At 43.4% G+C, this 15000-nt stretch overlaps 1 protein-coding gene across 3 annotated transcripts in view; it reads left to right on the top strand.

Annotated features, from left to right (window-relative positions):
- nkain2 (sodium/potassium transporting ATPase interacting 2) overlaps window positions 1-15000 on the top strand; it is a 70535-nt gene that overhangs the window by 27176 nt on the left and 28359 nt on the right. For all 3 annotated transcript variants that reach the window (XM_068708871.1, XM_068708869.1, XM_068708870.1), the window contains exons 3-4: window positions 6663-6800; window positions 7959-8039. In XM_068708871.1, the coding sequence (XP_068564972.1) occupies window positions 6663-6800; window positions 7959-8039 (219 nt within the window). The remainder of the gene's footprint in view (window positions 1-6662; window positions 6801-7958; window positions 8040-15000) is intronic.

Here is a 15000-nt window from a genome sequence, read left to right as displayed (position 1 = left end):
TGGTGCGTTATTGGTATCAATGGCAATGCCACAAAAATAGGTGGTTTAAATGTTACCTGAGTTATTATTACTATTATTATCAGACGAAGATACTGGTATCTTGGTGACCTTCAAAGCCCAATGGTGATGGGACCAGCAACACATAAGAAATACCAGTTAGTTAATGGCTTCCATCCAAAGTACCGTAAAGTAGTAGGAATGCAAACGTTGTCAGCATACAGTCAGCAGGTTGTTTAAGTGTGAGACGGAACCTCTGACAACGTCATCTCCTAAGTCAATGGTCCGAACGCGGCACAGCCCATTTAGTTAATGGGTGACATCGCGGTGTCTACCTCGAAAACATCTCCATCTCGACTGCGCTGGGCTGAACCAACTTCTCGACGTGGGGTGTTCCGATACTCCCTCAGGTGAGCAAGAAGCCGAATGTATTGCAGCACTGAAGTACTTTGTCACCGGCATTCCAAGCTGAGAATAAAATACCACAAAAGGACAATAAGGAGAGAGGCAGACACAGTAACAGAACAAAAGAGAATTCCCTCTGAGGCATTTCTGGATAGGTAGAAGAAATCTTATGTATCCGTCTGTCTTTCCGATGACGTTCCATTTAAGGACTTCCATTGGACTTAAATTGCGGTTACAATTTGTTCAGGTGCTCGGGCTTGTTATTGCCCGCGGGCCGGCAGTTACTCATCACATTTCTAAGTAGCCTGTCTAGAGCTGTAGCATAGAGATGAGTGACCATAATGACAGCCTGCGAGTGCTCCTCCACAGCACAGCTTCCTTCAACGCGCTGCCATCTTGATCCATGTCGGTTGTTCCACACGACTTGAGGGTACTTACAGGGTGCTGCTAGCTGGCTAACGCTGCCTCCGATGCTCTCGTTCCATCTGTTGACAGCCGTGGCAGCCGGTGACATCATGACAGGCCAACAAAAACGTGCAAAACAGATTAACCGAATGCGTGTCATCTGGACGGGGATCAATGAGCGGTGACAAGTGTTGGGTCAGAATGATTTGTTTGGCCAATGCACTTAATATCAGATATTGGCTACGCATGCAGCTGTAATTATGACTGATGGCCATCCAACAAAAAAATTACTATTATGTTCTTTTACATCTCTTTTATTCAATTTATTGTTAAATTACATTTTTACACATCAAACCTACTTAATGTTAATAGCTAACGGGTGCCGTATCATCCAAAATGTTTATCACGTTATACTGTAAATTTAGATATTTATATTTTTAATGATGTCTTTATATTTAACTGTGTTTATTGTCATGCACCAATCCCAAAGTATTGGTTGCCATATGCAACCACACCTATAGATGCCGACAATATCTCCCCACTGTCCCTTTAAAAGGCTACAGCCAGAAGTTGGTTACAAAATCTGCCTCCAGACATGTTTAATTCATACAAAAAGTGTAAAAATGACTAACGAGCTAACGAGCTGCTGCACCTTCATGTTTAACGGACAGGGTGGAATGGATCTTGTCACATTGTTCCTTTAATTGATCGGCAGTCACAAAGTTACTTAGTTAGATCCAGCCTAGTAACATTGGTACTTTCCCAGAGTCAGTTTTCAAACACCCACGCTATTTGAACCCCGCTGTGTTTTCCACTCTCACCTCAGAGCGTAAAGCCACGTGATGAAATTTCTGGGCAATTTCAGGGCTCAAAAAGGAGCTTAACACAACTCTCTGGAAAGTTCCGCTAACTCGTTCAAAGGTAACGCGTCAGCTGCATGAGTCACAGGTATGTTACCGCCGCTGTAAGGTTTACGACCACAGCTTTATGTATACCGGCTCGATGGCCATCCTTTAAGATAACTTTAACTCTTGGAGTTGTGCAGTGCAGTCTATCTATAGCGGAGTGACTATGGACTTTATGGCTATTACAGATATGAGTGAACAGCTGTGATGACAATGATGGGCCTGAGTGGGGAAATTGGATATTTAATGGAAAGGTTTTCACCTATGATCATCATCGTCTTTTTCCATACCCACCCTCCTTCTTTCTCTCTTTCCTTCTCCTCCATTTGCTCTCCCTTTCCTTTTTTCCTTTCCTCTTCATCCTTTTATCCCCCCCCCCCCCCCCCTCTCACTTTGCTCAGCCCATCTTCCCTGCCGTCTTTTTCTCTCTCACTCTCCGAGTCCTAAGTAGCCACAAATGGTCCCTAATAGCCTCCAATGGAGATGAATTGATCGTTGCGTGATTCGAATCGATGGGAGATTGCTTTTGCTGTACACAGTGGGATACGGCGTGGGCACGCGGCCTTAATTAAGTTAACAGTAAACCACGATCGCTTTTGAGTTTTACTAGGAGAATGAAGTTTACGAGGAACACAGAGGCAGGTAAAAAAAAAAAAAAGATGGTTTCAGAATGACGAGGAGAAAGAAATACGTCACGTGTCGCGATGTGTTTCTGGTTAGTTGCTGCTCAGTCGTGATGCTCCCTGTCTGACTCATACAGTTGGTTGGACATTTCCTCACTTCCTCTGCCTGTTTCTTTATTCCTCCACTCCATCCCTGCTGCTTTACATACCTCCTCTCCTCTCCTCTCCTGTTCCTTCCTCCAGCTTCTTCTTCTCTCTATCTATCTCGTCCTATACCCCGTCTGACCGCCTCTCCATCCCTCTCCCCCTTTCTGTCGTCTATAATGGGATGAGCGACAGAATTTGATCAGCGGTTTTTTTTTAAAGGTCACAGAACCAAGCAAAAAAACTCTCAGCCAAAAGCGCCGAGGGAACGAGGGATGGAAAGGATGAGACTGAGGAAGGGGGGAGGCGGGTGAGAGGGAGAGATAACAAGGCTGGCAGAGTGGAGGGTGTAGGGAGGGGAAGGAAGGAGAGCTGTCGAGAAGGAAACGTTGCATGAGGAGAAGACGGAAGGTGGAGACGTAAACGACCGAGAAGAAGGAGGTGAACGGAGAGACGGGAAGGTATAGCGCAGTAATGGAGGGAAGAGATGGAGCAATGGAGGGAAGAGAGGGAGGTGAGGTAATTTGCTGTTTTATGACACAACAGATCTGGTAACAGATGAATGCATATTATTAAATATGTAGGAGAGGAAAGAGAGCACTGGGGTGATGAGGAGAAACAGGAAAGAAGAAGGAAATGAGAAGATTAGCAGAGAGAGAAGAAAGAGTGGGCGGGAGAGGGAAGAAGGTAAGGAGGGAGGAATCGAGGGAGAAGATGACACTCTCTCAGTGACTGTCGGATCTTATTCTCTCTCTTCCCTTCTCCAGTTTTAAGATAAAGGACACTAAAATCCCTCAGCAGTGTCTCATAATAATAACGTCCCTGTCTGGAGCAATACAAGTTCTTTGATATCATTCTATCAGTCATTATCAAAAAGACCAAACTTATCACCAAACTCACCAAAGACCCCCCCCCCCCCCCCCCCCCCCCCCAAATCACACTCATCTTCCTCCTGTCAGTCTGTTCCCCAAGTGTTTAAGTGTCTTTCTCGATCACATCAGCAGCATGTCCGCTGCCTTTGTTCATCTTTTAATTTTTTTCCCCTGCCGTTATGAACCTAAATTATTTTTTGGCCCTATTATATGAGTAGGAGAGTGTCTCCAGTGAGTATAGACAACAGGACAGTGATGGATGCACTGTGAACTTGTAGTGAGGCTCTCTGCTAACTACTGCATTTGGGAAACTCATGCTAACAAGAGCTCTATGCTAACACAACAGTGGGTGGAATAAACATCCCCGGTCCCTGAGGTAGTCTGTGCTGGTTTTAGACGGATTGACAGACGGTGTCTTTTTTCCTGTGTTTTGTGAAGCACACACACACACACACACACACACGCACACACGCACACACACACAAAGATACTGTACCGTACATGTAGTCATAGACATGTAGTCTGCTGTGACTATAGTCACAGCAGACTTGTGCAGCGTTAATTTAGTTCTACAGATAGCTGTGGAAGACCGCTGCAGCTTTAGGAGAGACAAAAAAACATCCCCAGTCAATACGTGCGTCTCTAAATAATTATCTCTGCAAAATCAACATATATTAAGACTAATGCGCTGTGTCCACAGGTGGACGCACAGTGTAGACAAACAAGCCGAATGTGAACACGGCCTTTTTTCGCTTGTGCTTGAAGCAGCCGAACTGAAAGAAACATCTCTTTTCGGCAGCATCAAAGCCTGTCACTGCAGATCCCAAAGGACCCAGCTAGCCCGCTTAGAGCTCCACCTGTACAGGCGCCGGCGCTTTCATCAGCTGCACATATCACAAAACAGACAGATCTGCTAACATAGCTGCTGCTAGCGACTGCGCCGTCTGCAGCTCTCCATCTCTCTCTCTCTCTCTCTGTCTCTCTCTCTCTCTCTCTCTCTCTCTCTCTCTCTATCTCTCTCTCTCTCTCTCTATCCCCGGAGTCACAGTTGTTGAAAGGCCGGGCGACTTCACACCTTATCGGAGGCTTCTGTCATTTGACACATGCAAGGGATGCTGGGACGGTGGCGGAGGGAGGCTGTGTGCTCTGCTTTGTCTTTTGTCATGCCAGGAGAACTCAGTGACTTAATTACTAAAGAGTGATGTAGTGAGGCAGCTGAAGTTAGTTGTTTTGCAGCCGAGCCATGTAATGAGAATTTCACATCAAAAGATGAGTGCGGCGCAAATGAGCAGATGGTCTGGTTTTGAGTATTGCTCTTTATTACCCAGCTTAGAACAATAAACACCAGCAAAAAAAAAAAAAAGATTCGTTTTTGCTGACTGACCATTAAGGATGTGTGTGTGTGTGTGTTACTATAAAGAGAAATCAATAAGTTTGTTGCCCACAGCGTACAAATATTATTTATCCTAACAAATATTCTCTTGGCCACTTGTGTTTGTGTGTAATTCATTGTGTGTTCTTTGAGGAGGGTGTGTGCGTCCCAGCTGGAGTAAAGACTGTTTATATTATTGGTGATGAAAGAGGGGCCCCCAGGGGCCTCAGTAATGGGCTGGGAGACCCCTGACTTCTTATAATGGCCTCTGCATATGTGTGTGTGTGTGTGAGAGAGAGAGGCACAATTGGTGCACTACATAATTGTCAATGGGAGGACACGACACGCGTTTCCGTAATGAAATGGAGCCGATGCACAAAGATGCAGAGAGACGGAGAGACGGAGCCTGTCCCGCACATAAAGGCAGGGACACAAAGAGACACAATGTCTCACACACACACACACACACACACTCACACACTCACAGACACACTCACACATTGTGGTGCCAGCTGAGCCCAGTGTGTCCAATAACAGCAGGTGCTGTCAAGTGCAAGCAGAGCAGACATGCCCTGACATGGAAACACACACACACACACACACACACACACACACACACACACACACACTCATTCATATACCTTCCTCTTCTTTTAACTCTTGCATCCAATAAACATTCTCCTACTTAAAGCTAATGTTGAGTAGGTGTAGTTTACACAAGGTTACTGTTCACGTGTGTGTGTGTGTGTGTGTGTGTGTGTGTGTGTGTGTGTGTGTGCGCCTGTGTGTGCGCCTGTGTGTGTGTGTGTGTGTGTGTGCGTCTGCTATTTGGCTGTGAATGGCTGTAGTGTTGCCATATGGTCTCTCATTAAGGCTCCCTAAACTCAGCCATCCAGAAGTGTGTGTGCATGTGTGTGTGTGTGTGTGTGTGTGTGTGTGCGCGTGAGTGTGTTGTGCGAAGAGAATGAGAATAACGGAAAATAAACCCCACATTTGATATGTAAGCTGTGGATGTTTAAACACTTGGGGTTCATAGTGTAGAACTGTAAATATCAGTATCTTTTTGGGCTAAATGAAGCCCATAATGATCCTTCTTTCTTTCTTCTGAATGCACCACCTTCTTTGTCTCCCGCTTCCTCATCATGTCTTTCCCCCCTCACCGTCTCCCAGTGTGTGTTAATATATTTAGCAGTGCCGTATCATACGCCGTGCTGACTTCATTAACTATCTCAGCATGAGGCTCTAGTGGCTGAATGATAATAAAGCTACAGTACAGACACACACACACAGACCCGGAAGCCTAACAGTAATGTATAGATTACTGACGGTTTATTAGGGCTGCACCGAATCACAATTTGTTTTTACCCTTAAAAGCTTCTACTGTGGTTTTCAAATGAAAGTCTGTCGTCATATTTTAGAATGCCATCACCCCCCTCCCCCAAAGAATAAAGTCGTTTTTGGGAAATTTTGCTTTTATTTGAAAGACGGGACAGATAGACAGGAAAGGGCCTCGGGTCAGATTTGAACCTGAGCTGCTGCAGTAAGGACTCATCCTTGGGCGCCCACTTTACTAGAAAAGCTTCCTGGGCTATAAATATGGATTGAAGCAGAATGTTTGGTTCGATAAAAACATGTTGTGGATTTTGGAAATGATTGCATCTATCTTTTTTCAATAAAATCTGACTGTTGGACTTAACAAAGCTCTTGAGTTACTGAAAATGTTTGGATCACACAAAGGCGTAAACAATCCCGTGCAGCCACCACTAGAATCTAATTCTACAAATAGTTTAATACCGATAATGTTAGCGTCGGCTAGTCTGCAACTGTGCAGAAACAGAATAAGCTTAGAATGTCACTGTTGTTGATTTGTTGTTTCTCGCCACTAATCTCTTCCTCTTCCTCTTCCTCTTCCTCTTCCTCTTCCTCTTCCTCCTCTCAGGTCAGTGTGTTGGAGCGTCAGGTGATAGACTTCCTGGGCTACCAGTGGGCTCCCATCCTGATCAACTTCCTCCACATCATCGTCGTCATCCTGGGCCTGTTTGGCACGATTCAGTTCAGGCCGAGATATGTCACCGGGGTGGGTTTTACACACACACACACACACACACACACACACACACACACACACACACACACACACACACACACACACATTTGAAACAGCCATTTTACATATCCTTTGCCCTAGATTTAGCAGCAGATTCTAATTAAACTATACTGAGCTCTCCTCATCGAATAACGAAGGCTGAATTATACTGGATTGGAGTGAAAGTTTAAAGGTTTTATTGTCTGTTTCTCTAGAAGTAATTTGTAGGTTTCATACCACTACCATCCATTCAAATTGTATGATAGTCATCACTTAAAAAAAAAAGTTGATTGAACTGATCCTCCCTCATATGTTCATATCTGCACTGTAAAATCTCTCTCTCTCTCTCTCTCTCTCTCTCTCTCTATATATATATATATATATATATATATATATATATATATATACGTATACATGTATATGTATATATGTATATATATGACTGATAATGAAAATTTTATAACAAATGATAATATGTTAAATAAAAGGTTATAGCAGTGAAGTGGAGTGGGCGTAGGAATAACTTGCCTTTATTTGTTTCTATACTCTAGTCTCTGGCAGCTGTCGATGAAATAATTCATGTGTCAGAAAACTTTCAGAAGTTCTCACAGCGGCTGCAGGGCCTCCACACAACCCACCCACACACCATGTAACCCCCCCCCCGACACCTCTCAACGACCCTCACGTGGACAAACACACACACATACACACACACACACACACACACACACACACACACACACACAGAAAAAACTGAGTGAGCAGATTCAGATAATGAAAGAGAATAAAAGTTTCATCCAAACTTATAAAGTCTACCTTACTTCCATCATTCATGCATTCCTACGTATAACTCCTTGTAACACACACACACACACACACACACACACACACACACACACACACACACACACATATCTATTTTCTCTCTCTGTCTGGTTTGATTTACTTGATTGGTTGCACTCTTCGCCGTTGTTTTTTGTTTCTCCGCATCTTAACAACATCAAAAGTGAAGCCTCCCTCTGTCTTTTCCCTCCATCTCCAGCGCGCTCCAAATGCAAGACATGAACATGCATTTTTAATCTACAACAAAGACCCGTCAGATGTCGTCTGCCTCTCACTTTCTTCTCCCCCTCCCTGTTTTCTCTGCAGTACGCAGCCTGGCTGGTCGTGTGGATGACCTGGAATGTTTTCATCATCTGTTTCTACCTGGAGGTTGGAGATCTATCCAGAGTAAGGATTTCAAAATTCAGATGCAAGAATAAGGCTGACAATGTAGAAATGAATTGATTCTACTGACAAGTATTGGCTGCGTAACCAGAGTCTGATCTAACGTATTCCTCTGGACTATAGAGATTTATTTTATTCCAAAAACTACGTAAACCACCACACACTGGTCAACTGTCAAAAGAGACCACTGTTACGTCACATTTTTGGCCATAACTTAATAATTCATGTGCTAATTTGTCTCACAAGATAAATTATTAAAATGATGGCATATCAAACAGACATTGATGTAAACTGCAACTTGACTGGTTGAAGGAGGCAATCAACTGTGAGGCGGTAATGCTAGTTTTTCTTTTCTTTTTTCTTTTGATAAAACTATATTTTTGTTTGTAACCCGTGTTTTTTAAGATTTACTTTTTAATAGGTTTGGGGTTGAGAGCCACAAGCAGGGTAGAGAAGTAAGAAAATATTAAGACTAATAACTTTGTGGTTTGGATCTTTTAATGGTGTTTGTTCAGAATGAAATACAATTTAATTTACATTTAGCCACAAATTTGTGTCGTCCTTTGCCAAAAACACTACATCAACACATCTACTGTATCTACACACACATCACTGCTCTTTGAAACTACTCTGTCGTCTTTTTGATATGCTCACTTCAAGCCGGTGTCTGCACTCTGCAAATGATCACTTGTGAAGTAAAAGAGAAGTGCAACTCTGTAGCATCGCTCTGCTGTCGTGCAGTTCACAGGCGCACCTTTTTGTATGATAATAGGCCGTGGGTTGAGGTTTCTACTTTAACCGTAAGCGCTGAAAATTGCTGAAGCGGCTTTCAACCTGCCTCTTCTGACAGGAAGGGTCCCATAATTTTAGTGTCATTGTAGTGTAACTTCAGTTGCCATAATCACGGGTGGGGGGGGGGGGGGGGGGGGGGGCAGGACCCTGTCAGTGGCCACTTCCACATGCTGCTTACTGACACCGTTTTTCTTGAGAGGAGGGAATTCATGTACACCTTTAAACATCTTGCTAGGATGTGAAGTCGCAAGTCATGTCTCACCAACTGATCCGTGCTGATGTTTGTGTAACGAAAGCATGCATTGCTATAGCTCACACCGATGTAGATATGACACATATATGACTCACTCTGCAATAGTTGAGCCTTTCTGCAGTGGAAATTAGTCGATTTCGAACACATATTAAGTTGCACAATTAATTAGGTCCAATCAGCGCTTCCATAAACAGAGGAAATCAGTTGATGGGAGTGCTGATTATAGCTGATTACACTCTGCGGTATGGTGTTGCAAAAAAAAAAAAAAAAAATAGTTTTCCCATCACAATTTGCTGTGAGTTACTCAGTCTATTGGACAGTTATGTAACATGCTGTAAATCACACACATTTGCACTAACAACAGCACATATCATCTATCCGAGTCTCGCTGTTTCCAGCTTGTTTATCACGATTACTGTTCGTTCGGACTGAAAAGCATCGCCGCGTATTCTTCTGCTAGTTTTTCCTGTTCCTGCTGGTACTCACTCATCGTTCGATGCTCTTCCCACACACACACACACACACAAACTGTGAGCCTTGTTAAGTTTTGTTGCCAACCAAAGTAGGGCCAGAAGTCTGACAGTTGTATAACCCACCCTGCTCTCTGTCTAGAAACATGCAGCTTCAATGATCTCTGATTTTAATGATATTTACAGCTCTCACTGTCCCAGAGGCCGGGTTCAACAGTTACAAGAACCACTACAGCTGGCAGGACCGGGAGCTGCTGTGTGGGTTTTGTTTTTATCACTAAAAATACAAGCCGGTCTGCGATTTTGGAAGGCTAGAGGGCCTGTTTGAAACATCTGGAAAAGCAGCACGTCAATGTTTCAAAGGTTGATCGAAAAGAATAAAATGAATTATGCCTCCAAATCATTTATTCTCTATCATGAAGTTATACGCGTCTAATATTTCTCTTTTAATAAAAAAAGACCTTCAGACCAAAATCTTCACATCAGGTTTCTAACGAGGGTGAAACAGCCAGTTAATTAGGGACACCTTTATCAATTACCTGCTGACCAATCAGAGAGAGGCACACTCGAAAACCAGATGCTGAACAGCTTGTTTGTTACGACCGGAACAGGTTGCGTGTGCTGCGCTCAAGGGCACATCAACCTTGACCCAGTTGCTGAGGGAGAAGGGAGCCCCCCTCCCCCCCCCCCCGCCCTCCCGCATCCACCAGCTGTTGTATGAGACACTAATACATCACCTACCGTTCCAGGGCTTGTTTACTGACCTGAGCACAATTATTACAATGGACTGAATGTGAAACAAAGTATGAATATGTCTGTGATTGTTGCCACTCCAGTCCAGAACGCAGAAAACTCCCCAAAAGATGATGAATAAACACATAAATTACTGTTTCAATACAAAGATCCTATTCAATGATCTGCACGCATATGTGGCCTCTGCACAGGTTCATTGGCTGCTTAACCTGTTGAGCTTATAAGCAGCATAATAGATCAGTAATATAATGTTACCGGTTCTTGGAAGGGAAATGAAACAGAACGACATGCGTCTACAGTCTCTCTAAAAATACGACAAGAAGTGACAAAAAAAATAAAAAAATGTGGGCGAAAAAACTTGGAAACAGGCAAGCATGCTAACATTTATTAAATAAGTAAGATAACGATCCAAGCTAAATAATATTTAAATAAAGAACAATAAGCCTTTGAATTCAAAGCCACATTAGTTTAAGCACAACAGCCCGGGTTTAGATGTGGATCACAAAGGAATACATGGTTTAGATAGAAATCAAAGAGCAAGATGAGTATGTACCGTAGTTTTATGGATCTCAGTGAGTGAGCTGGATCAAAATAACTCGCTGGTATTTGATCGGGGTAATGATGGCACGTTCCTCGCCTCAAGAATGCTGTGATAGAAATGAAAATGTCTTAATCTCCCTTTCGTTTGCGTTCTGATGCCACTTCCCTCTTTCATGCTTCCTCTCTCTCTCTCTCTCCCCCCTCCTGTGCCTTGCTCTCTTCATCTCCATGTAATTCATCCCTCCTCTCCCCTTGCTCACCCTATAATCAAGTCTTTTTCATGTTGTTTCCCAAAGTGCCATGTGAATCTGTCCCACGCTCCTCCGCCGCCTCGTTCTTCCTCACCTTCTCGCCTCCTTTTCAATCATACTCTTTCTCTATTTTTACAATGTCAAGACTTGGGGAAATGTGTCGCCGTCAAGAAGGCTTTTCTATTTATGGGCACAGGGATAGTATAGAGATTCATAGCGCGGCGATTCATGTATTGGCCAGTACCAAGTGCCAATTTAATACATTACTTTATACACTCGGGCCATTACTTTGGGGTCACAGGACAAAAGTGGTTGCGACAGACTCCATTTTTCTTCATTACAGAGATCTGACATCTTTCTGTGTATGAAAGAGGCAGAGAATCAGCCGCCGTTTCATTTTGTTGCCACATTATCAGTGACTCTTGGATTCGTACTGTAGCTTTGATGTAATTTTCCAGTGCCAACACTCTGTTTTATCCATGAATAGAACCGATATCCAGATTGTGCATCCTGAGTGCCAGCAGTATAAGATTAGAAAGCTGATCAGACTGTCGGGGAGGTAAGCGAATACTTAGAGGCCGGACTTCCCATTTTAAAGGAAAAAAAGTTGCGTTGCGCGGTGACTGACGTGTTGGTTTTGTCAGCATAAGTGTGCAGAACACTCCTCTCAGACTTGTTTGATGTTCAGCAGGTGAACTACAAATGTTCCCTTGTGTTATAGTCAGACAGATTAAGGGCTGCAGAGGTATGAAATTTGCCAAACGCCTCTGACATTTCCCGTTGATAAGGAAAGTGAACCCCAGACAGCGAATAGAGCGGTTCGGAGAGACAGCGAAGAGTGGAGATGCGTCAGAGTTTAACAGCTCAGTGTGAAGTCCTGCAGTCAGATGGACGGGCGTCGGAGGAGCGAACAGATCATCGTGATTGAGACAACGGTGGCTTCGATGAGACATCGTGTCCTGAGTCGCCGACGTTGTCCCACGCAGAAAGTAGGGCCGTAACAAAACGTGACACACTTTTGTTTCGTCATCAATTCATTTGATTTGAAAAATCGTTTCACGCAGTTCTCATCAGCTGCTTCGGTTTGCTCCGTTGCAGTGGAAGTGTAGGTGTTCAAACTGTCTGTGATTCTGATCTGCCCCCTCATTCTTTTGAACGTGACCACTGCGTTGAAGCAACGGGGGTGCAAATGCACAAAACAAGCAGCATTTCAATTTATTGTGGTTTGACTTTCGCTTCGCTATCTGTAGTAAAGTTGCTCCGTTCGACAATTAAATTGCTCACACAGCAGCTGCTTGTCTACACATTGGTAGAAAAACAAAAATATATATAACCATTAAAGCATCATTACGATTCAGCCGAAGTCAGTCAGACCATTTTTGTGACTGTCTGTGACCCACATTCCAAAGAACACTGCCCGCTTCACACGGCGATTGGCCAGGTGTGTGGAGGTATGAAAGCAGGCTGGATTTGAACGTCTCTCTTTTTATTTTTTCATTCTTCACACAACTGTTTCTTCCCTGTGTGCAAATGTTCTCATTTGCATCTCGTCCCTCTCCATTACGGCAGGCTTCCTGCTGACCATTCAGAGAAGCTACGAACACATTTGCCTGTGAAATACCCGTTTAACAAGCTCGTATCCGAACCAGCGTTCCCCAGCTTTTAGAATCGCGGAATCGGTCTGAACAGCAACCCGAAAAAAAAGGGGCAAATCTTTGTATCTGTGATGCAGCAAATGTTATGTGAAGAAAACAAGAAAACAACTGATTGATAAACTGCATTATCGCTGGTCTTGTTATGACATGTTTGCCTTCTCATCCCTTTTTTCCTTTGATAGAACTTTCTATCTAATGTGTATCTTTTCCTCCCATGAGGCCCCTGTACATCCCCAGAGGCAAGATAAGGTGTAAAACCTGTCTTGACAATAATTTGAGTTTCAGCCTGAGATTCATACCATATATCAGTCTGTCACACTCCCGTCCTTCCTGCCACTCACCACCGCGCTATCTACTATAGCAGCAATGCCACAGAATTAATCTTTAAAAAGATTTCTGATGTGGCACCCCTGTGACAGATTTGGAGTGGAAGCTGTGGAGAGGGAACTGTCACCATGTTGCGTTTGCAAACACACACACACACACACACACACACACACACATGCATATTCACATTAACTCTCTCACACACACACACACACACACACACACACACACACACACTCTTAGACAGCTCACTGTCAGTAGTCCACTGTGTCATATAAAAGATGCAGACAGAGTCAGATGACTCACAGATACAGACACATATTGTGCACACATACAGCACGCTCAGCTGTCAGTCATGTACTGAAGGGGTTTGGGGTGCTGTGTGGGAGGGTTTATCCCGCATGCTTTTTTGCATACTGTATGTGTCAAAGTGTGTGTCTGTTTGCTCTGCAAGTAGTCGGAGAACTTGTCATTCACTTTATCAGTCAGAGGAAAACATAAGGGACACACACTTGCAAATGTGCCCAAATCCCAAAACAGAGACAAACAGTCCCAATAACAGTGCCATTTTGAATCCCGAATCTGTCCAGGCGCCTTAAGTCAGTTTGCAAACACACAGTGGAGACACACAGAGAGAGGAATAACTGCAGGGAAAGTGGTAGAATGAGAGATTAAAAAACAAAATGATGGGGGGGAAGAGAAAAGGGGAGAAAGAGAAACTAAAGAAGACTGAAAGATTTGGGGTAGAGAAGACAGGCATCAGGGGCGGACAGAGAGACGGAGAGGTTTAGACAGGCGAAGGTATGATAGGAGCTATAAAATATGCCGTGTTATGGATGGAGCCACATGCAAATCTGTGTTCCTTTCAAGAGAGGGAAGAGAGATGAGAAGGAGAGAGGGGACAAGGGAATAAGAAGAAGGACAGACACAGAGAAAGTTAGCAACAAAACCTCGAGGGAAGATCGCTTATCTAACAGAGAGAGAAAAATATGTCTCTTTCATATCAAGTTCATATCAACATCAATAGCGGCTGTTGTCAGTGCAGGGCGAGCTTTTTACTGCAGGATAAATTGTAGAAGAAATATGACAGTAAATCAAATTGCAAACCACCTAATTCATCTTGCGCGGGAAGTAAAAAAAAAAAAAATAGAAAAAAAAAAAAGATTGCTGGGGCCAGTTTGGATGCTGATAGTCACTTAATATTACTCCCCCCCAGTATTCATTCTCTACCGCCGATTGAGACAATGAATCAACGGATCCCACACATTTAATCATAGACGTTCTAGTTAAAACATCCACCCTGATTCACTGAGTTAATGCATCAAACCTGACTGTGTTTGATCAATGGATGCATTTGTTGAAATCGTGGCATGAAATTGCCTTTTTTTTTTTCCATCAACACGACTCTGGTGGGACATTCCTGCCAGCCAATTTGATCATTTTGAGCTCTGAGCTATTATTGCTGGTGATTCGCTGTGATTGTTCATCGTTACTGTATAGTTCCATGTGCAACGGCAAGAGTTGTTTTTCACTTGTTAAAATAGAAGCAGCTGATTAAACACAGATTGGCTGTATACCGCAGTACATAATGGATTTGATTGACTTGCCTGCTACAGTCAGACTTGTTCCAGGGGTTTGGATGTGTGGTGTTGATTCCAAGCCTTGATTGTAATGGATTTAGCCTGGTGTGTAAGCAGCAATGTTTGTTTTATTGTCGGCTACAGAAAACTGCCAAACGTAATGTAATGTCTTTTAATTTAAACAATGAGGGGAACTTTAAGTGTATGACAACTTGTGCTCAGCAATCTGTAAACATTATCTTGACATACTGTCGCCTTATAACGTTGGAGATGTTTCTGGTCAAACAACAAATTTAAGTCCAACATTCACTCTCTTATTAACTCTGTTTTGGTCTCCGCCAAC

Source organism: Cebidichthys violaceus, unplaced genomic scaffold (genome assembly GCF_023349555.1).
Source record: "Cebidichthys violaceus isolate CVI_PGR_0920_01 unplaced genomic scaffold, fCebVio1.0.p SCAF_14, whole genome shotgun sequence".
Taxonomy (NCBI): domain Eukaryota; kingdom Metazoa; phylum Chordata; class Actinopteri; order Perciformes; family Stichaeidae; genus Cebidichthys; species Cebidichthys violaceus.
Note: the sequence above shows the minus strand (reverse complement) of the source record. Positions and strands in the feature narration are given on the sequence as shown.